Source organism: Lycorma delicatula, chromosome 11 (genome assembly GCF_047948215.1).
Source record: "Lycorma delicatula isolate Av1 chromosome 11, ASM4794821v1, whole genome shotgun sequence".
NCBI classification, from domain to species: Eukaryota; Metazoa; Arthropoda; class Insecta; order Hemiptera; family Fulgoridae; genus Lycorma; species Lycorma delicatula.
Genome location: NC_134465.1, coordinates 52,452,137 through 52,479,499, shown reverse-complemented (window position 1 = coordinate 52,479,499; position 27,363 = coordinate 52,452,137). Strand labels below are relative to the sequence as shown.

General features: G+C 29.2%; 1 protein-coding gene across 1 annotated transcript; it reads left to right on the top strand.

Moving 5' to 3' along the window:
- The first annotated feature begins 711 nt into the window (after nucleotides 1-711).
- ric8a (ric8 guanine nucleotide exchange factor A) lies at nucleotides 712-27,258 on the top strand. Its single transcript, XM_075378814.1, has 11 exons — nucleotides 712-948; nucleotides 4,442-4,581; nucleotides 11,003-11,130; nucleotides 18,206-18,404; nucleotides 19,797-19,902; nucleotides 20,746-20,930; nucleotides 21,458-21,632; nucleotides 22,678-22,921; nucleotides 24,634-24,784; nucleotides 25,699-25,818; nucleotides 27,071-27,258. The coding sequence occupies exons 1-11, from the start codon at nucleotides 862-864 to the stop codon at nucleotides 27,192-27,194; spliced, it is 1,659 nt and encodes a 552-aa protein (XP_075234929.1). The 5' UTR covers nucleotides 712-861; the 3' UTR covers nucleotides 27,195-27,258.
- Nucleotides 27,259-27,363: the final 105 nt, after the last annotated feature.

Below are 27,363 nucleotides of genomic sequence, written 5' to 3'. Positions count from 1 at the left end.
TTGTGATAAGTAATATTTGTCGTTCTGAATGGCAAAATGCTAGTTCCTCAGCCTCTTATCTGAGATTTTCTGGATTCAGTTCCTGACTAGACTTGTAATTTTTCTTACATTACTTAATTTATTTTATAGAATAAATAGATAAAAGTCAAAATTATATGGTTCTCAGCCGGAATTTTTCATAAATTACAGAATCAACTAATTATACTAAAAAAAAACACACAGCAGAGTAGTTTAACTTAGTGTAAGCAGTAATTATTGGTTAATGGGTAATAAATAAGTAGTAACTATTTTAAATGATTCCATTGTGAACATCCGTCGGTTAAATTGACAACTAACAAATGTGTGATTAGCTCGGAAGTGACTTTTGGAAACGAATTTTAAACGAGAAATAAGTAATATTTTTAAGAAGTATAGTTATGTTGGTCTAAATATAACGAATGTTTCATAAAGATTATTGGAAAATTATGTTACTTTCATCAAAGACTTTCTTTACTTTTGTCGTAAAAATGATTTTCTACTGAAATATCACAGTTCGATTGATGCCAACAAATATGCATTTCTTTAATGGTATAATAATTATACCATTGCCAAATTATAGTAATATATTTTTTGGATTAACTTTTAACGAATTTGCAGCGTTTCTTAAACAATTTAAAAAACATTTTGGTATATACATGTCAGGTTTGTTACAGCTGTAGTGGTTGTCAGTGTCAGCTGTTATAGTTCGCGGTAATTAATTTGTACGTTTTGCGGTTGACTTGTTTACCACATACAGTGAAGTCGTGCTTGTAAAATGAGTGAATAATGTTTATTTACTATTAATAAATTGTGCATTAGTAACTGTGTGTTCTTTTTTTCATAATGGAAATAGACAATATATCAATATTAAGGTTAGAGGCGGGTAGTGCTGAAGACATTAAAAACGTTCTCAAGGAACTTGTGGATAAAGTAAGTATTAGATAGTCTAAAAATAATTACTGTATGTTACTTATATATCTTTAGTTTAATTTAATTATAATTAAAAGTTTAATCATATTGTGCCATTTTTTCAGTAACTTTCTTTAATACTTACTTGTACCTGAAACTTTCTAGGTAATTATAGTTAAGTTTGCAATAACCGAAATAAACAAAAGGTAGTGTGCTTGATTGTACTAAATTACAAATGGTCGAATTGTTTTGTTAAGTGAATTTGTAAAGTAATTATAATTTTGTACATTTAATTTTATTCAGAAGCTTAAAAAAGGTTGGTAGGGTAGAAAATTTAAAAAGGGAAATGGATAGGGTAAATGTGGATATAGTAGGAATTAGTGAGGTGAGGTGGGAAGAGGAAGGCGACTTTTGGTCAGGTGATTTTAGAGTAATTAACTCAGCGTCAAATAATGGGGAGGCAGGAGTAGGTTTCGTGATGAACAAGAAGATAGGGAGGAGAGTGGAGTATTTCAAGACGCATAGCGATAGAATCATTGTAATAAGGATAAAATCAAAACCTAAACCGACAATGATTGTTAACGTCTATATGCCTACAAGCTCCCATGATGATGATGAGGTGACCGAATGAAAGAGGGGACCGACTTATAGAGTTTTGCACGAACTATAATTTAGTAATTGCCAACACCCAATTTAAAAATCATAATAGAAGAATATACACTTGGAAAAAGCCAGGCGATACTGCAAGGTATCAGATAGATTATATCATGGTTAAGCAAAGATTTAGAAATCAACACGTTGACTGCAAAACTTACCCTGGAGCAGACATTGATAGCGTCCATAATTTGGTGATAATGAAATATAGATTGGGGTTTAAAAACCTGAAGAAAAGGTGTCAGATGAATCTGTGGAATTTAGAGAAGCTTGAGGAAGAGGAGGTAAAGAAGATTTTTGAGGAGGACATTGCAAGAGGTCTTAAAAAAGATAAGGTAGAAAATGTAGAAGAAGAATGGGAGAATGTTAAAAAGGAAATTCTTAAATCAGCAGAAGCAAACTTAGGCGGAATAAAGAGAACTGGTAGAAAACCTTGGGTTTCAGACGATATATTGCAGCTGATGGATGAACGTAGAAAATATAAGAATGCTAGTGATGAAGAAAGTAAAAGGAACTATCGGCAATTAAGAAATGCTATAAACAGGAAGTGCAAACTGGCGAAAGAAGAGTGGATTAAAGAAAAGTGTTCAGAAGTGGAAAGAGAAATGAACATTGGTAAAATAGACGGAGCATTCAGGAAAGTTAAGGAAAATTTTGGGGTACATAAATTAAAATATAATAATGTGTTAAACAAAGATGGTACACCAATATATAATACGAAAGGTAAAGTCGATAGATGGGTGGAATATATTGAAGAGTTATACGGAGGAAATGAATTAGAAAATGGTGTTATAGAGGAAGTTGAGGAGGATGAAATGGGAGAAACAATACTGAGATCTGAATTTAAGAGAGCATTAAAAGATTTAAATGGCAGAAAGGCTCCTGGAATAGACGGAATACCCGTAGAATTACTGCGCAGTGCAGGTGAGGAAGCGATTGATAGATTATACAAACTGGTGTGTAATATTTATGAAAAAGGGGAATTTCCGTCAGACTTCAAAAAAAGTGTTATAGTAATGATACCAAAGAAAGCAGGGGCAGATAAATGTGAAGAATACAGAACAATTAGTTTAACTAGTCATGCATCAAAAACCTTAACTAGAATTCTATACAGAAGAATTGAGAGGAGAGTGGAGGAAGTGTTAGGAGAAGACCAATTTGGTTTCAGGAAAAGTATAGGGACAAGGGAAGCAATTTTAGGCCTCAGATTAATAGTAGAAGGAAGATTAAGGAAAAACAAACCAACATACTTGGTGTTTATAGACCTAGAAAAGGCATTCAATAATGTAGACTGGAATAAAATGTTCAGCATTTTAAAAAAATTAGGGTTCAAATACAGAGATAGAAGAACAATTGCTGACATGTACAGGAACCAAACAGCAACAGTAATAATCGAAGAACATAAGAAAGAAGCCGTAATAAGAAAGGGAGTCCGACAAGGATGTTCCCTATCTCCGTTACTTTTTAATCTTTACATGGAACTAGCAGTTAATGATGTTAAAGAACAATTTAGATTCGGAGTAACAGTACAAGGTGAAAAGATAAAGATGCTATGATTTGCTGATGATATAGTAATTCTAGCCGAGAGTAAAAAGGATTTAGAAGAAACAATGAACGGCATAGATGAAGTCCTACGCAAGAACTATCGCACGAAAATAAACAAGAACAATACAAAAGTAATGAAATGTAGTAGAAATAACAAAGATGGACCACTGAATGTGAAAATAGGAGGAGAAAAGATTATGAAGGTAGAAGAATTTTGTTATTTGGGAAGTAGAATTATTAAAGATGGATGAAGCAGGAGTGATATAAAATGCCGAATAGCACAAGCTAAATGAGCCTTCAGTAAGAAATATAATTTGTTTACATCAAAAATTAATTTAAATGTCAGGAAAAGATTTTTGAAAGTGTATGTTTGGAGTGTCGCTTTATACGGAAGTGAAATTTGGACAATCAGAGTATCCGAGAAGAAAAGATTAGAAGCTTTTGAAATGTGGTGCTATAGGAGAATGTTAAAAATCAGATGGGTGGATAAAGTGACCAATGAAGAGGTATTGCGGCAAATAGATGAAGAAAGAAGCATTTGGAAAAATATAGTTAAAAGAAGAGACAGTCTTATAGGCCACATACTAAGGCATCCTGGAATAGTTGCTTTAATATTGGAAGGACAGGTAGAAGGGAAAAATTGTGTAGGCAGGCCACGTTTGGAATATGTAAAACAAATTGTTAGGGATGTAGGATGTAGAGGGTGTACTGAAATGAAACGACTAGCACTAGATAGGGAATCTTGGAGAGCTGCATCAAACCAGTCAAATGACTGAAGACAAAAAAAAAAAAAAATTTTATTCAAAAGATATACCTAAAAGCTTATAAATGTTCCACATTTGATGTATAATCTCATTTAATATAAATCTTTACCAAAACAAATCAGCCCAATCGTTGGAAGAGAATTTATCGCCTAACAAAATAACCATTAAATGTTGGTAATGTAAGCTATATAAATTCTGCTATATTTACTAACTGGAATACCATTCATATATTTACAGATTGTTAATTACCTGAGAAGCATGTTACAGTAATGTTGTTCATATCTTAAGTTATATAATTACAGTGTCCAGTGAATGATTATTTTAATTGCTAACACTAGATTTTCTAATTCAGTTAGTTAATTACCATCAAATGTAAATATAGCGGAATAAATTTTTTTGTCCACTTTTTGTTGAGTTCTTTTTTATATAATTTTTGTATTTGCATGACACATCTTATCTCTGAGTCCAAGAATATGTTTGTCCTTAATTTTTATCATTTGTCTTTAATATTAAAATTTTACTAATTTAAATTTTGTACTAATTTATTGCAGAATACACAAAGATTTTCTTTTAATGAATTAAATCAAGATAACAGAAGGCAAAAATTATGGAACATTTTATTTATGCATTTAGAGAAACAGTCATCTGCAATTTGTCATAAAGAATGTTTGGCTGCCATCAGAATGTTAAGGTAAAATATTACTATAATTTAAAATTTTATGAAGTAGGCGATCTCCATGGTGGAGTAGTAACGTCTTAGCCTTTTATGAAGGTTCTGGGTTCAAATCCCAGTCAGGCATGGCATTTTTTCATATGCTACAAATTTCCATTTTCACATACAAGCTTCTTTGTAAGCATATGTGGTGAATTAATTTATCAGTTCTTTTATATTGTCTTGATATTATAAAATTTTAATAATGTGTTATGTCGTATGTTAACATGTATTTTTTTCATTACTGGTTAAACAGTTTGTGAAAAAAAGCTGTTGTCATTTATGTTAATGGAAGTTATTTATTTATAACTTCCATTTATGCATACATTTTTAGTTCTGGTATTTTTGTCATTGCTGACATCTATTTGGAATTTGTCAATCTTGAAAAGTATTTAAGATACAAAATATGTATGCTACTTAGTAAAGTAAAGTAGTTAGTGTTTTTCTTATTTTTTCTTTTAGATATGGCCTTTTTGTTACTTAAGTATAGTTAATGTAATTTCTAAAAAAAAATTATTTATTTCTTTTTTTTGGTACTTTTCAAGATGTCTGCAGCCGTTCTGTAGTTAGTTGTTGTTTTTGTTGTAGTTACTTGTTAGATGGTGCCACTGAAAGGGGAAAATAAATAAGTGAAAATTATATTCTAACTTTATATAATAAATTTATGTAAATAACTAAATACAATCTAACTTTATACAGTAAATGTATAAATTTAACATATAAATATATAAACATATTAAATATTATGTTTAGGTATTAATATATCAAGTTTATCTTTATTACCTAAAGTAGTGGTTTCCAAACTTTTCCAGTCACGGTGCCCTTTTTCACTTAAAATTTTTCCATGTTGTCACATCCTAAGTAAAAATAATGCTACACGTAAGTAAGAGATAAAAATAAATAAAACTCAGTATTTTCTGTATTTACATTTTTTTTTTTTATTAACATTAGATTAATAATTATAAATGTCTTTGTTATTACTTATAAAGCTTTTACAATATTTCACCGCACCTCTATAAAGAGACGACGGCTCCCTGGGGCATTGCGGTGCACACTTTGGGAATCACTGACCTAAGCAATAACGATATTTAGGAAATATTGTATTATAATATGATAACGTTCGGTCTATTGTATTTGAGAAAGTTAAAATTTGTGTTGAATAATGGAGGTACCTAACATGTTTTGAGTTACATGATTTAGTGAAACAGAAAGAAAATGCTGTTGAATTTTTGCAGTGCGTGGGAATATTACTCTTCTGTAAAATGTGTGTGCTTGGTCATGAAATGACTCTATGACTATCTGAATCATCTATGACTGTTGGCATTGTAACCATATGGAATGTCATGAAGATGTAAGCCTGTAGAAAGACACATGGCTCGAACAGGTGAAAATAGACTATTCAAATATATTGTTATTTATGTATTGCTGGAGTTAGGAAATGACAAGTATTAGTTTTTGTAAAAGGAAGTTGAACATTTCACGTCCAACAGTGATGGACTGGAATAACTTTTTACAGGAGGCGTGCTTGATAAAATTTTGCTTGGCAAAATTACTTATGAATCCAACTGAAATTGGTGATACTAATATGAATGTAGAAGATGAATTGATTTAAAAAAAAGTAAATTAACTGCAGGTGACAATACTTCACTCAATGGGTTTTTGGTGGTGTATATTGCGAAACAAACAAATGTTTCCTGTATGCCATTCTTGACAGAAGCAAAACCACACTAATTACCTATAATTGTTAAAAACATTAGGCCAGGAACAATTATCCATTCTGACCAATAGGCTGCGTATAACGGCATAAGAAATACCAATCACAACTACTGAGAACCACTCATGGACCTTTATTGATCCAATTACTACTTCTCATACACAACGTATAGAAGAGCTTTTGAAGAAGGTCATTTTGGTTCATCAAGGCATGATGGATTGCTACATGTGTGAGTTTATGTGGAGAGACATCTTGGTGACCGTAATCCTTCCCTAATGATACTGGAAGATATTGCTGATTACAATTAATATTGTAAGATTGGTTAGATTATATTTATAATTTTTTATTTCTTTGAATAGCGTATTATATGTTATTTATTATATAAAATTAAATTATAATTTTAACATATTTATTTTCCACTGATGTAACTTTATTGATCAAATTACTAATCATACACGCTACTACTAGCGTAGTAACATGTTATATGTTAGTTATATAAATTTATTATGTAAAATTAGATTATAATTTTAATTTATTTATTTTTCCCTTATTAACTTATTTAACATCTGTGTAAATTTAAGTTGCACTATATAATAAATATATATAAATAACTAAAATAAATAAATATATTTATTTATAAAATTATATAATAAATAAATCTAAAAGTATAAATATAATCGAACAAAACTTAACCTACGCACGCTTCGCTCACTATTCAAGGTTAGCGACCGAAGCGAGTGTAGGGTAAGTTTGGTTTTAGATTATATTTATTTATTATATAAAGTTAGATTATAATTTTCACTTATTTATTTTCCCGTTTTAGTGGTGCCATCTAACAAGTAACTAAGTAACTATAATGACAACTGACTAACTACAGAACGGCTGCAGATATCTTCTTGAAAAGTACCAATTTTTTTTTCTACTTTTCTGTCTTCAGCTCTTTTGTTGCAGCATAGCTACAAAAGGGAAGTTATAATGGTCAGTCAAAATTTTGGATATCAGGGTTTTTGCAAATTTCAAGACCCTCTGTCCAAAAAACAAAAAAAGTTAATAGACATTTTCAGAAAATGTTTAGTATGTATGTGTTTGGCCTTTATTTTGATTAATTTCTCTGGATTGGGTCAATACAAATTATTTAAAAACGGCTCAAACAATTTTCATTTAAGGTTATTGATGGCATTAAATTTTGTACAGAATTACCAAACAGGAGGAGGGCTAGTTTTCACCATTGTTAATTTTTTACTTTTTGTACAGTGCTCACAGAAAATTGAACTTCAGTACCTGAAAATTATTTTAAATTCCAAAGTTTTAAATCTGTCAGATTTAGGAATGAAGGGATATTCATTGTTGTTTGCAAACAGTTTTTGCCTTATCCGAAATACCCATTCCCATTAACCAAAAAATGTTAATTTGACAAATTTTTAGTTGTAAATGTATTTCAACTTTGATCAGATTTTTTACTCCTTCAGACAATTGGGAATCATGGTATCCATACTTTTTTTTTAGTAAGCTGTAATTTTTTTTTTAGCATTGTTAGATAACAGCACCAAATCAGGACTACTTATTGAAGTAAATAAATTACTCCAATAAATAGACTTACTTAAATGTCAGCCCTAAAAAACAAGGGGGCTGAATAAGAATATTAATTTTTTATAAATTTAATTCTCAAGAATGAAAATCCAACTGTATCTAGTATTAATGTAGATGACGGGAACATTTGAAAAAAGGGGTCTCATGCGACCTGACTTAAGAATTAAAAAGGTTTTTGAATATTTTTATAATTTCTGATACTTATCTGTTATCAAGATGTGGCTGTTATTAAAAATGACAAGTTTTGGACGTTAGAGATAGCTGTCAAGACAGGGCAACTAACAGAACCAACATTTGTTTATTTTACTAAGAATTTTGATTCTCTTTTTTTCAGTTGTATTTTGCGTACTCTTTTTGTATTGCGTACTGTTAAAGTAATGTCGTTTGATAAAGAGTGAGAAATCAAACTCAAATATTTATACTGAACTTTTTGGTTTTTTTTTTGCATTGAACTCCAAATACTAGGTAATTAGTTACTAATGTTTGAAAGAGCTATGGTGTATTTGAAAGAAAACCTGCCAAGAGCATAGCTGGAAAAGTTATTCAACCCTTTGCAGGTTTTTTATTTTATAAATGGTTAACAATTTATAACACTTATATTTATGTGTAATTCAATTCTACTTGTGTTCATTGTACATTGAAGGTGTACTTGATTAACAATATCTGAAAAATTACTTTATTTTATTTTTATATGCTGTGAAATTTTCTTAAAATGTTTATTTAAAGAACATGCTAATTTTACCAATATGTATTTGTTTACCGTCATTATAATTAATTTTATAAATATGGAGGTTGCCTTTTAAGTTTTTACAAACGATCACTAGATGGTGCTATTGAGATTTGACATTGCTGTTGTAAAATTTGATTTTTTTATTGTTACAACTGTGGCAGCTCAGGAATCGGCCAAGTAGTTTGTTTACAGTGAGCGTCCTAAAAAAAAAAAATAGTTTTGTGAAAAAATGGAAATTTCACATGAAGATTTTCGTTGGATGACTTTATTTTTTTATTTTAGTAGGGCCTAACTCAAACAACGATGCCTTGAATTGCTTCGTTCAACTTTTGGTAATGAATCACCATCAGAAAAGACTATTTACAATTGGTTTGCAGAATTTTTCTTGGTTGTATTTCTATCGGCGATGAATTTCATGAAGTTTGACAAAAATCATTTGTTCCAAAAAACATCAATACTGTGCATAACATGATTGAAAAGGATCGGCATGTGACTTACCATGAGATAGAGGCATCCTTAGGCATACCGAAGACTACAGTACATTAGATTTTCTATAAACATTTAGCTGTGAAAAAGATCTGTTCCTGATGGATTCTGCATAATTTGACCAAAGCTCAAAAACAGGCATGTGTCAATTGGTGTAAGGAAATGCTTAAAAATTTTCACAGAGGAAATGCAAAATTTGTATACAACATCGTAACTGGAGACAAAACTTTGATATATTCATATGAGCTGTAAACCAAGCAACAGTCAACTGTTTGGGTGTTCCAAGATGAACTGAATTCAACAAAAGTGGTTTGTTGCATAACACTTCCAACAAAATGATCGCTTGTTTCTTCAGTTGTACTGAACATGTAACAACCATTGCTTTAGACGATCGAAGATAAATTAATGCTGAATGGTATACAACAATTGCCAGAAGTCATCAATTAAATCAGGAAAAACAACCAGAAAGTTACATCATTCATCATCAGAAAATTCCAGCACACACACAGCATGTGAATTATCTAATGTGCTGAAAATGGATTATTTGATAGAGAAAAACATTGAATTAATATCTCATTGCCTGTATTCTCCTGATTTATCGCCTAACGACTTCTTTTTGTTCTCAAATGTCAATAAAAAAATGCGTGGACAGCAATTTCATTACTTCAATAAGTTATTGAATCCTTCCAAAACCATGTTTTTCAGGTACCAATTTCAAAGTGGAACAGATTTTTTGAGAATTGCTTCCAAAAACTTAAAGGCAAATATTTTGAGAAACAGTAAAACAATTTGAACCAAAGATTCTTTTTCTTTCATTGTTTTTGTAAAAACTTAGATGGCGGCCCTCATACCTCTACAGTTAATTTGTTTTATGATGTAATTCTGTTATGATTTAAATCGTATTTCATTGTGCACAGTCATCTAATAATAAACATTGGAAATAATCTAGAAATGGTTATAAATATATTATAAAGTTGAATATTAAAAGAAATACATCTGCAGCTATGTCAGGCTGAGCAAGCCGGTAACAGTAATTGCATTTGTTTACACACACACACACACACTATAAAATCCTTAATAAACTGATATTCATAAGTGTTTCTTGCAGTTTGCCTCAATTCCTGTCAGTCCTCCACCTTCTCTTGCCCATTTCCATATTTCATCATGCTTAAATCATCATCTGTATCTTTATATTGGTCTATCTTCTTTATTTGATTACTCCTGATTCATTCAGTTTTATAGTGGTAACATCGTGTTCTAATATTCTAGATAGCTAAATTTATATAACCCTCCATAAAACATTTTCTGTATCCAGTTTGTTTTTTTATTATTTTACCCGAGGCTTTCTTAATAATTACTGACCAGTATGAATTAATTTTATTCTGCAGAGCTATCAGCACTTTGGCAAATTTACATATTCTAAGAACTAGGGGACTTTTGTTGAGGTTACCATACTTTAGCCGAGAATATCCAATTTGGATAGTTAAACTGGCCTCACCTGGATATTCACCTTTACTTTTATCTACAGTTAGCAAAATTTTTCTGATTGCATAAATAGATAAGCGATTCTCACAGAAAGATTTCCAAATATAATTGTTTTCTGTTGCTTGATATTAGCACTTCCAGTGAAAACCAGCCATTTATCTACCTCTTTTTTTATCATGTGCTTGAGATTGCTCTATGTAGAGTCAGATCAGTTATATGGTGCTAAGAATATTCTTTCCTTCAAAAGGAGTTACCTAGAGCAGACGTAGGCTATCTTAAAGAAAATTTGTCAATTCTCACGATTATGATGTGTAAATGTATTTAACTAAACAAGAATGTAACTCTGATATATTTATTTTATTAACTATTTTAATTATTTATCATTTATGTTTCAGTCGAGATAAAATTGATTTAGACAAACTGATGTCTGAAAATTGGGTGGATTTATTATTAACACATGCAGGTCTTGCACCTCAAGAACATCATCTAACATGGTATAACTTAAGTGATGAAAATTATCAGAGTGAGTTGTTTAATTTTTTATTCTAACTCATATTATAAATTATTTGATAAAATGTGCTTCGCTTCATCAGGGGTATTGTTATTTATTTAATTTTTACAATTTTACTTAGATTTATTATTTTAGATTAAATTTTTTTTTACTTGTTAGTCTTACTTTTTATTTTCAGAATTGTTGGGGTTCCCGCTTTGTTAAAAATGTAACGTGTGGTTTAGACAATTTTTAAATTTCAAATTGAACATATTACTTTGTATGGGTGGCTCACTATACACTGGAATCAAAAAGGTAATCTATGCAGTGGCAGCATACTGGTTTCCCATCAGCAAAACAATTCAAAATTGCAACAGTCTGGGAAAAAAATCGTGGTGATATTTTTCTAAGATCTATCGATTTTTTTCATTCTGGATCAGTCAGTTAGTGCCAACAGATAGTGTGCCAACCCTCTGAAAGCTTTGTTGGGCCATTCAAACAAAAGAAAAGGGCAGCTGTCAAAGTGAGTGTGTTTGTTGCACATTAATGCTTGGCCCACACCTCACACAAAACAGTTGATCTCCTCAAGAGTTTTGGTCAGTATATTTTGAACCATTCTGCCCGTAATTCTGATCTGGCACCTAAGTGAAAGGTTTTCACCCTTTTGAAAAACTGTATGGATAGAAAACGCTTTTCAACTGATGAACTAGTAAAGAATGCCTTGTGTGTAAATGATCAAAGGAGATGGCGGTAGGGACGTGTGACACAGGAATATGAAAGTTGGTACCTAAAATGCATTAACAAGTATAAACAGTGTTCACATTGACAAACTCTAAAGATTTGAGTAACTTAAATATAACTCATTAACAGTTAATATAATTTTCAAATACTAAAATAGTCATATACTGATTGATAGACTAATTTATAAAAAGGATTAAGGTAGGACATGTCAGAGGAAAGTGAATGATATTATCACTGTATTCATTACAAAGTTGACAAGGAGTTTAGAGTTGAAATTTTGTCAAGTAGGTGCTGTAATTAAGCCCGGTTCATTGTATTTACTAGCGAGATATTAAGTTATAAAATTTTGTTATATGATTTCTTAATGTTAGATGAATTTCACCATTTCTGAAAATACTTACATTTCTGCGAAAGAGATTAGATTAGATTAAGTTTACAACTTTGCTAATTAAGTCATTTTTCTCATTTTATCTACAATATTGTTAATAATTTCCAAGTGTTGATATTTCCACATGTCCTGAGGATCTATTAATTTTTTTTTTTATTTTAAGCTGTAGACACGTATTAAAAGGAATATTTCTAAAATGCTATAATTCTATTTGTTATAAATTCCTTGAAGGTTAATAATAGGTTGCATGTTCAAAAATTTATTATTTTTTGTAGTCTGGTTCTTAATTTTCTCTAATGTAAATAAAGAGTCAAATTGAAATAATGAAGGAAAGTAGCTTCCAAATTAATTTTTACAGAAATCATTTTTAATAATCATCCCATTGCTTTATTGAAATTGAATTCTCAGTAATAGGTTTCTTCAATGTAAACCTCTAAGAGTAGCCCAAGATTTACTAGGATGTACATTTCCCAATTTTTTTAACACTTCTTTAAATACTCCTTAGTTTTATTTGCAGTATTTTTATACTTTTTTTTTGTTCAGAAAATAATTTTTGTAGACTAATTTCTAAACATGGTTACATTGTAAAAACTATCAGTAGACTACAATTTATAAAAGTTTTAAAATTGTTTTTATTATATACAATCACATCTGCTTATTTAATAAATACGTTGAGAATTTGTAAAATCTTAGCAGCTAATGTACATAGTTTTTAAACAAACTCAAATAATAATTTTAAGTTACTGCAATTGTTCCAAAAATATTCATGTTTAAAACCAAAATATAATTTTACCAATCCAAACTATTTAACTACATTTGAATCATCAATTTCAGTTATTCAAACATACATATTTTCAATGCTAGGAACACTATACTCTAGAGAAATCCCCTTCAAACAATCATCCATTTCACATATTAAAAAATACTCAATCTCTTCCATGACCATTAACCTATCTTAGCAAATACTTAAAGAAACAGTAAATTGAACTCAAACAAAAAAATATGACTCATAACAACAGGAACTTTAATTTCAATTTTAACAATACTCTGAGAATCAACATTTCAAGGAAATCATACAATTAGAGTTGAATCATTAATAAGAGTAGGAATAATTTTATATATAAAAAATATATAATAATGAATTTATTTATAAAATATATTTTCTACTAGGAAAAAAGCGGACGTACAGTCCGCCATGAAAATGTTACATGGTTTATGTTTCATTACACATGATTTTGTTGAATGTTTTTGCCAATTGTAACTAAATAATGTTAACGAATCTAGTGTACTAACAACAACCAAAAGCTTCAAAATCCTGAACATTTTTAGATGTTTCTTAAGTTTTGTTTTTTAACACAGATTTAATCTCAGTGATTTCCTTTTTTATCCCCAAAACACAAATATAATTTTAGATAAATATTTATAAACAAAAATTAAAAAAAAACAGTTATATTATACATTTTTTGATGATTGAACTTTTGTCTCAATGTCGTAGCTGTAAATCCAGCTTTTGTCTCCCATTACAATTCTTTGCATGAATGTTTCATTGTCATCAGCTTGTTCAAGGAGTTGCTGGAAATCATCCATTTGATGTTGTTTCTGCTGTTTGATCATCAAACAAGGAATAGACTTTGCTGCAACTCGATGATGTTCAATTTTTCAGTCAAAATGTATGATCCATTCGAGATGCTAACTCTTTCTGCAAGTTCTCTGACAGTCAGTCAGCGATTGGCACGCACCATATTGTTGATTTCCTGAATGTGTGTGTTATCAGTTGAAGTTGAAGGCCTTCTTGGTTGACGGTCATCTTCAGTTGACTAACGACCACTTTTAAATCGTGAAAACAATTTGCAGCATTGTATACGACCCAGAACATAATCTCTGTATGCTTGTTTCAAAACTTGAAAAGTTTCTATGAAAGTTTTCTTGAGTTTCAAGCAAAATTTTACGTTGTATCGTTGCTCCTGAAAAATGCACAGTATAAAAATTGCTACTAACACTTAAACATGTTGCACTCAAGTAACAATTACACGAAAACCAAACAGGATATCAACAATCCAAGAACATGTGGTTATAGAAGAAGTTATGAGGAACACAATGCTTCTAACAGAACATCACTAAATATCTCTGTTGGCATGTAATTAAAACGGTTCGTTTATTTTTTGAACAGACCTTCTAATTCTGTTAAGCTGACTGTGGCCGATTTCATTTATCTTTGAAGAACTGCAGTTTACCTATTTAATCAGCTCTGACTATATTCCATTGTAGTTTTATCTATTTTCAGTGTGTCTCCATCGGATATTTTACATGGGAAGTTAATTTATTTAATGATTAATAGATGAAATTTTCACCTCTTTTTACTGTAATATAATGTATTGAAAAAATTACAAAAGTAATTGACCTTTTATAGGAGTTTCCTAACCAGCAAGTTGTATAACATTGTGTTACTTTCGTTTTATTAGTTTGCTGTGGTTTATATGGACAAAATTAAAATTTTTATTTAGTTTAATAATTTTAGGAAAAACCTTTGGCTTCTAGTTCTGCAACTTGGGCTAAGTGGCTTTGATGTGTTAGTATCATTTGACATGAACTATTTATCAGGTTTTTTCCCCTGGCCAGCTATGGCCAAGTTTGACATTTCTCTTAGCCATCCTCCGTGGTGCGAGTGATAGTGTCTTCACCTTTCATCTGGAGGTCTTGGGTTTGAATCCCGGTCAGGCATAGCATTTTTCATATGCTACAAATTTCCATTCAGGCTAAATGATCATAGCCAATGCCTGCACATCTCATTAAAAAAAAAGAAACAATTTTCTTAGTGTCCCTCTTCTTTTCCTACCAGCATTTTTTTTTAACTCTCATTAGTCTTTTTCCTAAATATTTTTTTTTTGTTTTGGAGCTTTTTCTTCATAGAAACCCTTACTTTTCAATAAAAATTTATTTTTATTTTATCTTGATTAATTTTGAATTTTATGTCTGAAATTTCTTTTGATTTGTTTAAGTCTTTCTTAACTTTATCACAGTTTATGCTTGTAGTCATCTTTTTTAGATAAAAGGATTCTATTTTTGGGAATTCTATTATCACTCATCCTTAATATTTGGTTTATGATAAGCATTTCTCCTGTTGTGCATGATTTCGTTTATTGCGTTAATAGTGCTTCACTCTTTATAGGATCAAACATTTACCTAAAAGATCCTTTTCTTTCTTTTAGTCATTGTCAATCATAATCCTGCAATGTTCACTGGTTTTCCAAGAATCACCATTTTCAATTGCTTTAATTTTGCATTTTTAGAAATCGATCACTTATATGCTTTGTGTTAGACAGTAGGGAATTCCATTTTGTTCATCCAATTTCTGAGGGCTATTTTTTCTTGGTTGCTCCATTCTATATTCAAGGTATTTAAACTGTTTTACTTTTTTATTTTTCCATATTTTGTTTTTAAAAAGATGAGGAAATTATTAATATCTGTGATACATTGTGTTTTTCAAAAGATATTTGTACGCCTGTTCTTTCAGTTGTTTTTTGTAATTTATTTATTTGTTCTGTTGCTATTCTGGGATCATCCGACATGATAATCAAATAATTTGTGAAGACGAGACAGTCAGTAACCATATGGCTCCTCGTGTCTTCCTATGCAAATTTTTAAAGGAATTCTGTTTTACACATTTTTTTTCTACCTATGGATAATTTTTTCTAAGACACGGTAGGAAAGCCCTGTCCATCATCCTTTCTTATTCCTGTTTTTAAGGGGAAAGGATTTGAAATTTCATTTTAGAAGTTATATTTGTTAGTGTTTTTATAAAATTGCTAAGTGTGGGTCACCATATGAAGGCAAGGGCTGTTATTGGCCCTAACCAAAATTTTGTCAGAAAAATTTCCGTATATTTTTTCTGGCAATGGAAATTGCGATTTCCCTATTTATCATTTATTGTTTATTTATTTGTTTTATTAAAAAAAAATTTCTTAACCTTTTTTTTTTTTGCTTTGTACCTGTAAGGCAATTAAATTGTTGCTTTTCATTATTGAAGAAAAATAAAAACTATCTTTATTATAAATTGAATTTTTTTAGTTCCATTAAAGATGATTTTCACATTATTATGTGTTAATAAAATAAAATGTGTTTTTTTTTTAAGCTGAGTAGGTTTTTGTAAAATGATTGTTTTCTTTTTCTATACTACAAAACTAATCATTTTTTTAAATCAGTAGCGGTCAGCATGGTGGTTTATACGGTAGCTTATCTGAAGTTGACTTCTTGACAAAGATTTGGCATTTTTCACTAATATCATTAAAATATAAATGAATATCATCATCCACTTAATTTAAAATTAAGTTAGCTTTGATTTATTTTTTTTATAATTTACTTAATAAAAATAAAATAAGAATTATCTTAAGAAATAAGATAAAATTATTTATTATATTATTTCAGTGTAAACTGAGAAAATGTTTTTTGTTAAAGTAGAAGGATTAATGTTTGTAAAAACCATGTCTGCAGCTTAAAAATAAACAATTGTGGTTTTTTATTTTTTATATGTTTTTTTTAAAAAGTCTGCTGCCTGATTCAGTAGTAGAAGGGTAAAATAATGTTTTTTATAGTGTTATCAGAAGGTGATGATGAAAGGCACATAGAATATTGGTTAACTGTCAGGCTGATCATTGGTGAAGCTGAGATAGTTTGACAACCATCACAATAGATGACCTAGAAAAGAACTGTTCATTTGTGAGCTTCTGGAATTGATAACAATGGCTTGATCAGCTCAGGAATCTTGAATGAAATATGTTCATAAAATCCTTGTTAACTCGTCAACTGGTGGTCTGAGTCAGAAGCCTGATGGCTTCAATTTTAAAACAGTTCTGAAAAGAATCATTTGTATTCATTCAGTAGGTGGCAATAGTTACTTTGTGGTTAGCAGCGATAAAGTGGCTGAACTCATTTGTTTTGAACATCTGGTCCATCATCTTATTCTTTGCAGGATGTTATCTGTTTCTTCAGTGGTTCTTTCTCTCTCCTGAACATGCAGGCATGCCCTGCATATAGCTGCCAGATTGCAGTGATGGGATGCTCATGATTGGCTGGGTTAGCATATGACTCTGCCAATTGGTATTGGTCAGAATAATGATTGATCAACTATGTACCATTGCTTAATCACTACACATAATCAGTCAGAATTATCAGCCTTCATACTGGCCATTTCAAACACCTGGTTATCTAGTAAGTTTAATGATAATAGCACTTATGTTAGTGTTGCTTTATTTTATTTCTTTTTTTCTAGCTTTTTTTTTAAATTGGGTTCTAATTCTTTAAATAAATTTATTTCACTAATATTTTTATATTTGTGTTAAAGAAGCAAGTTGTAGAAAGTCCTATATGCTTACTGTGTATTGTATTTACTAAATAAGTATTATAGGTCACCAATTACTAGCAAAAAAACTTTAAATGAAATTAGCAGTGTTATAATTGAGCCTGTATTATTGTAAGCGTGTTATAGTGTAAGTGTATTTCTGATTCAAAGAGATTAAATTAATTATTTTCAGTACTTACGTATTAACGTCACCGCGGCTACAGCTTTATTTAAAAACAAAGTAGTCAATCGGATTTCGGTGGAAAATGAACAGTCTCTTTATTAATTTTAATAAATGGTCATTTATATTTATTTATTTTATAAATATAATTTAACCAAACTTAATCTACGCTTGCTTCGCTCGCTAACCTTGACTAATTAACACCGTAATTTTTTGAGTATTTATTTAATAAATTCAGTAATTATTGCAATTATTTATTATTTAAATAATTAAAATACTCCTGTTAATTAGTCAAGGTTAGCGAGCGTAAGTTAAGTTTGGTTAAATTATATTTATAAAATAAATAAATTTAATATTTAGCTGCGGTGGTGTTAATACGTAAGTACCTTATTTTTTATAAAAAAAGAAAAACGTAAATAATGTGAGTCGTTTGTTAAGTTAATGTTATGTGTTTGTTTAGTTATGGTTGAAGCTCAAAAAGCTCTATGTAATCTGATATACAATAGTGAAAAAGTGCAGTCAGTTTGTGAGAAGAATAAGTGTATTGAAGAGATTGTTATGCGACTTAGATTATTTAAAGAACCAAATTTACCTCATAGCATAAAGTATTTTGATATGAGAATGTTGTTCATAATCACTGCTTTATGTACCAGCACCAGGTATGGATTGTAATTAAGTTCTCTTTGATTTTACTTTTTTTATTTATTTACCACATGCATTTTTTTAACAGTTTTCACATCTTCATTTTTACGAGTTGATCTGCTTAATTTGTACCATTTGTTCTTTATTGTGGTATACAAAAGATTATAGATAATAATTCTTTACATTTTCATATTATCCTATGCTAGTGTTCATGAAAAGGAAATATCAGAGTAAAGTGAGTGGAATAAATATTTGAAAACAAAACTTATAAAATTTTACTCTGATTTCACATTTTAGCTTACATAAAACAATTGCTAGATAGGCATAAAATTTCTTTAGGAATTGTAAATATAAATTGACATTTTACAGTACAATGGAATGCTTAGCTTTTATAACACTCTTACTTTAAATTTAATAAGATTTAATTATTGTATTGTGTTTGGGCACATGTTGCGCATTGTTTTGTGTGTGATTCAACAAGTATGTTAATTTAATGTTTTTCACTATTTGTATCAATATTTTGTATGGCCATGACAGATATTAAGCACTTGAGATATGAAAAATTAGTAAAAATGTCTTTCTCTGAAATTATATGTAGTATAAAACAAGTCCAGAGGAGTAGTGAACAGAGTAATTGTGTAACCACCTGTAGAGCTGAATACTAGTTGCTTTTTAGTATACTTAGTATGCTGATATGCAACAATAGTTTAGCTCAGAGAAGACAGTTGATTTCACTCTTAATTTTTCTTGGAATGAGGTCTTATGGTTGTCAAGAATGACTTTGCCATCCATTCTTTTCAATGCTGTTTAAAGCAAATTCGTCGCAAAACTTAAAGCCATTTCAAATGATCTAGGACTGCTTTACAGAATGGAAACTGCTGGGAAAAGTGTGTGAATAGGGGAGGGGAGTACTTTGAATGGAACAAGGACCAATAATCTGTAAAATTAATAATTAAGATTAAAAAAAATAAGGTTTGGTTATTTTCTGAACTGACCACATAAGTCTGGCCGAATTCATTTTGCAGCTATTATACTTACATTAACTTACATACCTCAACCTGCTTATTGCTGTTATGTATAATTGAAAAGTTCACAGCTAAAGAACATTTTGCAGTAATACTTACTAGTTTCACAGCTTATGCAATGTCCCAGGAATAGCATCTTCCAAATTAAATGAATTTAATTAATGAAATGTTAACTGCTGTTTAACACAGAGTAAATTTGAATGGAATTTTTTTTTCACCAAAGTTAAAAGAATGTTATAGGTGGAATTTTTCTTTGAATTTGTATCTCCATACTGTTAGTATTTATTTGCTAATAGCTATTGTAATTGAAACAGATTAGAAAATATACTAAATGTATAAAAATGTAAAGTGTATATACTTTTTAATGATTATCTTATGTTGCAGGGATAGACTAAAAGATGAATTACATGGATTAACGTATCTTATGGAAACATTAGATTTAATTATGAATGAAGCAGCTGTTGCAGGCATTGAAGAAATTACTTTAAATGTGAGTATTATATTTTGGTAATTCATATTCAGGATACAGGGTTCCTTTATTTCATGCTAAGTGCTTTCCAAAAGTTAAAGTGCTAAGTGAAACAATAATTCTCTATAAGGAACAAATTACACACTTTGCATTCTTCTCCTATCCGTTAGGAAACACAGTCCATGAACCAAATTATAAGCAATACCATCTCCAAAACGTATACCAAACACATACCAAAACGTATGATTACTATGATTACAGTAACTTAACAGTTTCCTACATCCTTATCATGGATTTAATAAAATTTTAGCTGAAATCAATAGAAAACCACTAGAGAGGAAGGGGCCAAGGAAAAAATATGGGCGTGGTTGAGTAGTTAGGTAGGTATGATTTAGCTATTAGAGATGCAAGACAAGACAAAAATATCCACCCTCAAAATGCTTTCAAGTAGTTATCATATGCATTGTTGTCAAGATGCCCATCTTGTCTACAATCTTTGAGAGATTGGGATATGTTTACCCAGGATGGGAAGCACTCATTACTGATCAATGCTCTTAAGTAGACTGTTAAATAACAGTTGCGACAAATTGCCTTCCATTACAGAGTTTGTTGAGGTAAAGGAACTTCTTAACCTTAGGTAGTTTCCTGATTACACCCAGAATTTGGAATTTGGATCGAGTGTATAGTATCCAATTAAACTAAAAAATATTTAGTTAGATATTCACTGGAGGATAACATAATTATATTCAAGAAATGATAAAGAAATTTAAAAGTAATTCTAAACTATTAAATTTTTATCAAATATTTTATTTCTTTTATTTTTTCTTATGTATTTATATATAGATTTTTTTATTACCATTACAGGAGGAACGGGTTTCCCTAGCAGCTGAAGTATTAAAAGTCCTGTTCAATTTAATGGCAAAAGAATCTTGTAAACCTCACTTTGATGAAGGAGATGAAGATGCTCTTTTTTTACGATTAGAAATTATTCTTAAGAATCTTTTATTATGCAAGACGGAACCGAAAGACAATATTGACAATTTACGCGGGTAATGTATTGTGTAATTACAAATAATAATTTTACTCATTTTTAATTTAAAATATTTATTTTAGCGATGCTTGCTTTTATGTGATGTTTTCATTAAATAATCTTATTTCTTTTAGAGTAGATAACTTCATTTTTAAACTTACCAGAAAATTTTGGTTTTAAACTTCTATTTCAATTAAACAGTGTAAAAATGAATATAATAGCTACGTATAACTTTTATAAAAAGATTTCTCTTACCATTGACTATATTGGAAAGATATATGCTTGGTAATGATAGATAACTTATTTGTTAAATAATTTGTTATATTCACTTAAAAAAAATATATATAGACTAAATGATGTTGATCAGTTAACCTTTTTTTACTTTAAATATTATTATTACTGCATTAATAATATAATGACTAAAAAAATACAAGAATAGAAAGACTTCTGTCATTTCGTAATTTGTGATTGATTACACCTTTGTAATCAGTATGCAAACTATTTTTACACTATAATAATTAATAATAAGTTTTTTCTTTATTTCAGTCATGTAGTAAATTTGTTAACAACAGTGCCTGGTTCATGTCATAAAGAGCTTATATCTACTGTCTCTTCAAATGATCCACCTAAAGGTATGGAATTTGAAGGGAAAAACATGGAAGCAGTTGCAATATTACTTGATTTTCTTGATAAAAAATTATCCGGACAAAAATCTTCAGAGGTATGTACGTTTTTATTATAAATAATATTGATGTTTACAGTTTATATAAAACTTATTTTTATTGGCATTATTAAAATATTGATGAAATGTATAATATAATCTGTTTAATAGGTTTTTAAGGGGAAGGGAAAAATATTTTGTTTTTATAATTATTCTTTGGAATCTTCTCTTAAATGTGTGTAAAGTTTTTCTGATGAATAGAAAACTAACTATTACAAATATTACAAGACATTTCTGTGATGACATATTCAAAAAATTTTGGAGATTGTGATATTAAAGTTAGCCTACAGGAAGTGAGGTTGTTATAAAAGAATTAGAATGCATAGTAAGTAGGTCATATCCAGAAGTGGATGGGTTCTTGCTTGAGAGAATTGAAAAAGAATAGAAATACTTTTTGAAAATGTAAAATAGGCTAGTGTTAAATTTACAAATACAGCTTTTGATTTTGTGCAAGTGTATTATGGAAATAGTGTTAAAAAATGTCATAGTGTTGAAACTATGAGAAAAACAGTATTGGCCATTTATTTTCATAAGTTGTCTGTTTATGACAATCTGTCTAATGGTCTACTCCACAATAGTAATGATTCATGGTGTAAATATAAGAAAAGCTTAATTATTCTTGAAATATACCCATAATAATTCATTGTACTGGCATTAATGGTGGTTATTAAATCCGTATTTAAAGCGCTTTCTGATGATGAACTTATGAAAAAATGCCTTCATGATTACATCCAAAATCCCAGTGAGTCCCATTAATATTTTATGGCTATAGCTTCCAGAGACTATTTATAGTCTTCAAAACTCTATGTTTTGGAGAATATGGTGCTGGATTATATTTCAATTGTGATTACATAGGAAATGTGATAATTACAAAATCTTTGGATTAATTCTGTATTATATACAACTCGTAAATGATGTTGACCATGTTATTTATTTTATTAGTGTAACAATATATTATATTATTTTATTAGTGTTAATATTATAAGGAAAAAAATAAGACTGTTAGTCTATTTTATATAAAATATTACTTCCAATTCTTTTACAGAATCTAAAGTCACAACAAGATTTATTATCTCCCATATTGACTGTTCTTATTGAATGTGCTCGATCAGAAAAAGTATTACGTAGATATTTAAGGATGCATATATTACCTCCGTTGAGGGATGTCAAGACCCGTCCTGAAGAAGGTGATAAATTACGTAACAAATTGTGTCGTCTTCTCACATCTTCTGTGACGAATGTTCGTGATCTTGCTGCTGAATTATTGTTTATTCTTTGTAAAGAAAATGGTATGTTTACATTTTATTTTATTTTTAATGATGAATTATTTTAAATATTTTAATGTTGTATTATAAATTACTAAGAGAACTGCACTCGTATAAGGTAAGGTCTCAATTTTCTTACACTCTCTAATTGACTATGTCTATTCCACATGTGCTTCAGAGAGTATTGCCAACACTTGACAGAAAAAAATGGCATGCAGTTTAAATCCTGTGTTAATTTTGAGATACTCTTTTATTAATTGAACATTTTTGAGTAAATATTATTTGTAGTTGTTGAGCGTAGACACAAAAAAATTCTGGTTTATTTAAACGTAGTAGTATTATTATTATAAAGGGTTTGATGTAATTTTAAATCGATTAATCAGATGATCTTTTAAATCAGGTAATTTATTAAAAATGTCAATGAAAGAATTATAAAATCAATTTTACTTTAGATATTAATTCTTGTTAGTTAAAATACTATTCTATGAATACAAAAAAAAAAATCTTCTATCTCAGATTGATACAACAAACTTTTTAGTAATTTTATGAATTAATATTCATACATTTTAATGAAAAATCATTTAAAAGTTGTAGATTTGGCAAAAAATCAAAACTGTAAAGAAGCGGGTTGCAATTATTGTATATGGGTTTAAGTGAAAAAGTTGTTCAAGATTTAAAATGAAAGTGAAGACATTTATAGTGTGATACACTATACAGCAACCAATAATGTATAAAACATATTGAAGCATGTTGATTACTGATGTGGTTAGTATCAGACCAATACTGGTCTGGTAGTTCTGGTTTGATTAGGACGTCAGGAACACAAACTATAAGCGGGGTTGGCCTTCATCAAAAGATGACGAAGAATGGTTGTAGAACTGTTGAATGGCAAGCTTCATATTATAAATAAAATACCTGATCACAAACACAAGGATTATGCTGTGTGCTCCAATCATTCAGTCAATGGTGGTAGAAGAGTGGTATTGTGGTATGAAATGTGTCCCAGAAACCTGGGTTTACACTCACAAAATTGTTTCAAGAAATATCACACTGAAAAAATTATCGTAATTGAGATGTAAGTTCTATTTTTTGATTAAATGAAGGTTTTTGTAAACCTTTTAATTTTTTTGCTATAAGAAATTTTACCATATATTTAAGGTAATTGACCATAAATTTAATTGCTGATAGGGAACTAAGTGATCAAAAAATTGGAGACCCATTGGCACTACTTGATTTCATAATTGGAAGGTAAAGGGTTAAGAAATGTAATTCATCAGAAAATCATAATTTTCTTTCATGAGAAATTTTAATGTTAAATACCTAAAAGAATAAATAGCCATAAGTTATCTAAAGCACTAATATTAAAAGAATTTTAAAATAAATAAATAATATGACCTCATTCGTGACTAAAGTGATCTATTAAGTTTTCTGAATTCTGATCTGAAAATACAATCACAATCACCACACTTATTCTATTTATTTTACCAGTACATTTATATTTTGCATGATAATATTTTTTTCTTTATTTCTAGAGAGGACTTAAATAGTTAATTTTAATAATTAATCTGTAATATGTAGAAAAATTTGCATCAATATAAGACCTGTAAAATAAGCTGTTTCTCACAGTTGTATGATATAACAAAGACTTGTAATTTTGATGTCAATATCATATTCCTTATTATTTATAATTATTTTCCCAGTTTGTCCCTTTTGAAATTAATTGATTTTGTTTTCAGTGGCAAGAATGATAAAGTATACAGGTTATGGGAATGCAGCTGGTATGTTTGCTAATCGTGGGTTGTTAGGACAGAGAGGACAGAATTCTGATACTTTTTCTAGCAATAGTGAAGATAGTGATACTGAAGAGTATACTCGTTACAAAGACAGGTAAATTCTACAATTATTATTACTAACTTTTATTTGATAAAATCAGTAGTATATTTGCAACAGATTCACTTTTATGGTCAGTTTAAGATAGAGAAGTATGTTTATCGATAAAATTTAACCAATTTTTACATTGTTTTAATAAAAATTTTGATAAATCAAAGAAAGGAAAAAAATAAAGGCAGTAAGAAAGTGGAAAAATTAATTTTTATAGATAATTATATTCTGCTGTTGCTAGATTGTTATTTGCTTAAATAATTATATAACTGTTTATTATTCAAACGAAACAGATGACTTTTTCATTCAAATGATTTATACATAAAACAGCAAGATAGGAATGGTTCTTCATCCTTTTCTACTTTTGATTTTGTTGATTAAAGTCTAGGGAACACAAGGTAAAATAAACATTTGACAATCCTTTTGCCTTCTACTATTTCTTGGATTTGTTTGTTGACACTGCAGTTCAGTTTATTGATGATGAAAGAAGTATGTATTGTGAACAATTAATAAATTCGAATTGTGGTGAAAAGTGAAAGTTAACGGAACATGTAATCTGATACAAATTTAGATGAAATGTTTTGCTCTTTTACCATGATATTATTGATAGCAAAATATCAAAAAGAGAACAACTTTTTAAAGTACATATGTTTTGTTGATATCTATTAATAAGGTTAATTAATTGGACCATTTGTTGAAGGTCTATGATGTGGATATTTTGAAAAACAAATATATCAATGTTGATTGTAATTTTCTAGAGAAATAGGGTAAAATATGTAGTTTCAGTTAAAAAATATTTTAATGTCATTGTTCCTTAATTATAGGACTGCTCAAAGATAATTTTAATAGATAGCTGCAGGTTAACAGTACTTAATAATGGAATAAAATGTATTTTAATTATTATATTTCTTTTTTTTTAGAATAAATCCAGTGGTTGGATGTTACGAACCACCTAGACCAGATCCTATGGCATCAATGTCCGATGAACAAAAGGAATATGAGGCTATTAAATTGGCTAATATGATGGATAAACTCTCAAGGTAACACAATTTTATAATAAATTTTCAAGTTTTATTCATGTTAGGTATGAAATTTTTTTCCAAGTCATAAAAAATTAAAAATTATCAAACCTTACCAAAAGTTAAAAAGTTTTATCAAATTAATACTGAAGAAATTATAAATAAATGCATCAAAAATGTTAAATCACGGATGTACAACTATTACAACACTACAAAGGCCAGTCATCTCAGAAAAAGTTCCCAAGGCGACCAAAACTGAAAAAGCTTATGTTGAAATCATCTTGCTGTTTTCTTATATTTTTATGATATAGAATAAATTTTACCACAAGGCGCTATGGGCAATAAAGCATACAGTTTTGAAATTCTACATCACTTGCATGAAGCTGTCTTGTCAAAAATGGCCAGATTTATTTGTGGAAATTATACAATAATAATTTACCAGCTCACTCTTAAAGTGCTGGTTTGGGAATTTTAATCCCAGAATTACATAACAATGATATTGCAACTATTATATTCTTCATATAACTTTATTTTGATCCTTAGAATAAAATAAATATGAAGGACAGTATTTTGTGACACTAAATGTTGATGTAAATAAGCATTTGAAAATTGCATTTAAAATTTAGTATCCACTGTAGGTGGCTGTGCAGTATCACATGAACAGATATAAACCACAAGTCTGCTCAAGGATTAAAAATGTTTGAAAAAAATTCTTATTCAGGTTCAATTCATTTTCATGTCTTGTAGGAATTATATAAAATTCTCAAAATTCTTCTCAATTTGCTTCAGAATTTTAAATTTCTATTTGAATCAAAAGTTTTCAAGAAAAATAATATGTTTAAAAATATGTTGTTTAATAATCAATTTTTTTTTATTTTTAATAAGAAATTTTGTAGAATTTGAATTTCTTGAATTACAATCTAGCATAAAAATACAGTTTCCATTTATTAAGTAATTTTTTTTTGTCATCAGTCAGTTGAGTGCTTTGATCCTATCTGCATTCCTTTCTGTTTTGGGTTAATTATTTATTTAACTTCAGTATATTTACTGCATCTTATTAAGAGTATTCAATATATCCATGCAAAAATAAAGAAGATACTGTTTTTCAGGAAAAATCTTTTTTATTTCTCAGTATAATCTTCTTTTTAGTATACACACTTACCTACCGAGAATCTGTGATATTACATTATTTTTGTTACTTTGTACTGAATTATATTTATTTTATTTATTAAATTAATATGCAAATAATTAATTTTTATTTATTCTTTTATAGGGAAGGATTAGTTCAACCTTGTAAAATTGGTGTTGATGGTAGACCTGAACCTGTTGAACACATTTTAGAATTACAAGATGATCTTCCAAAGCAACAAATTCATAATGATAATACTGATGAATGATTTTTCAATGTTGTATATCTTTCTTTCATTTATAAGAAGAAATATATAAAACAGTACCTTGATATACTATTTTTTTTTCTTATTGTTTAAGTGTAACATTCTACTTTCCGAGTGATATGTGTTAAAGGATTCTATTAACTTTTATTAATGACATTACTATGTGTCAACA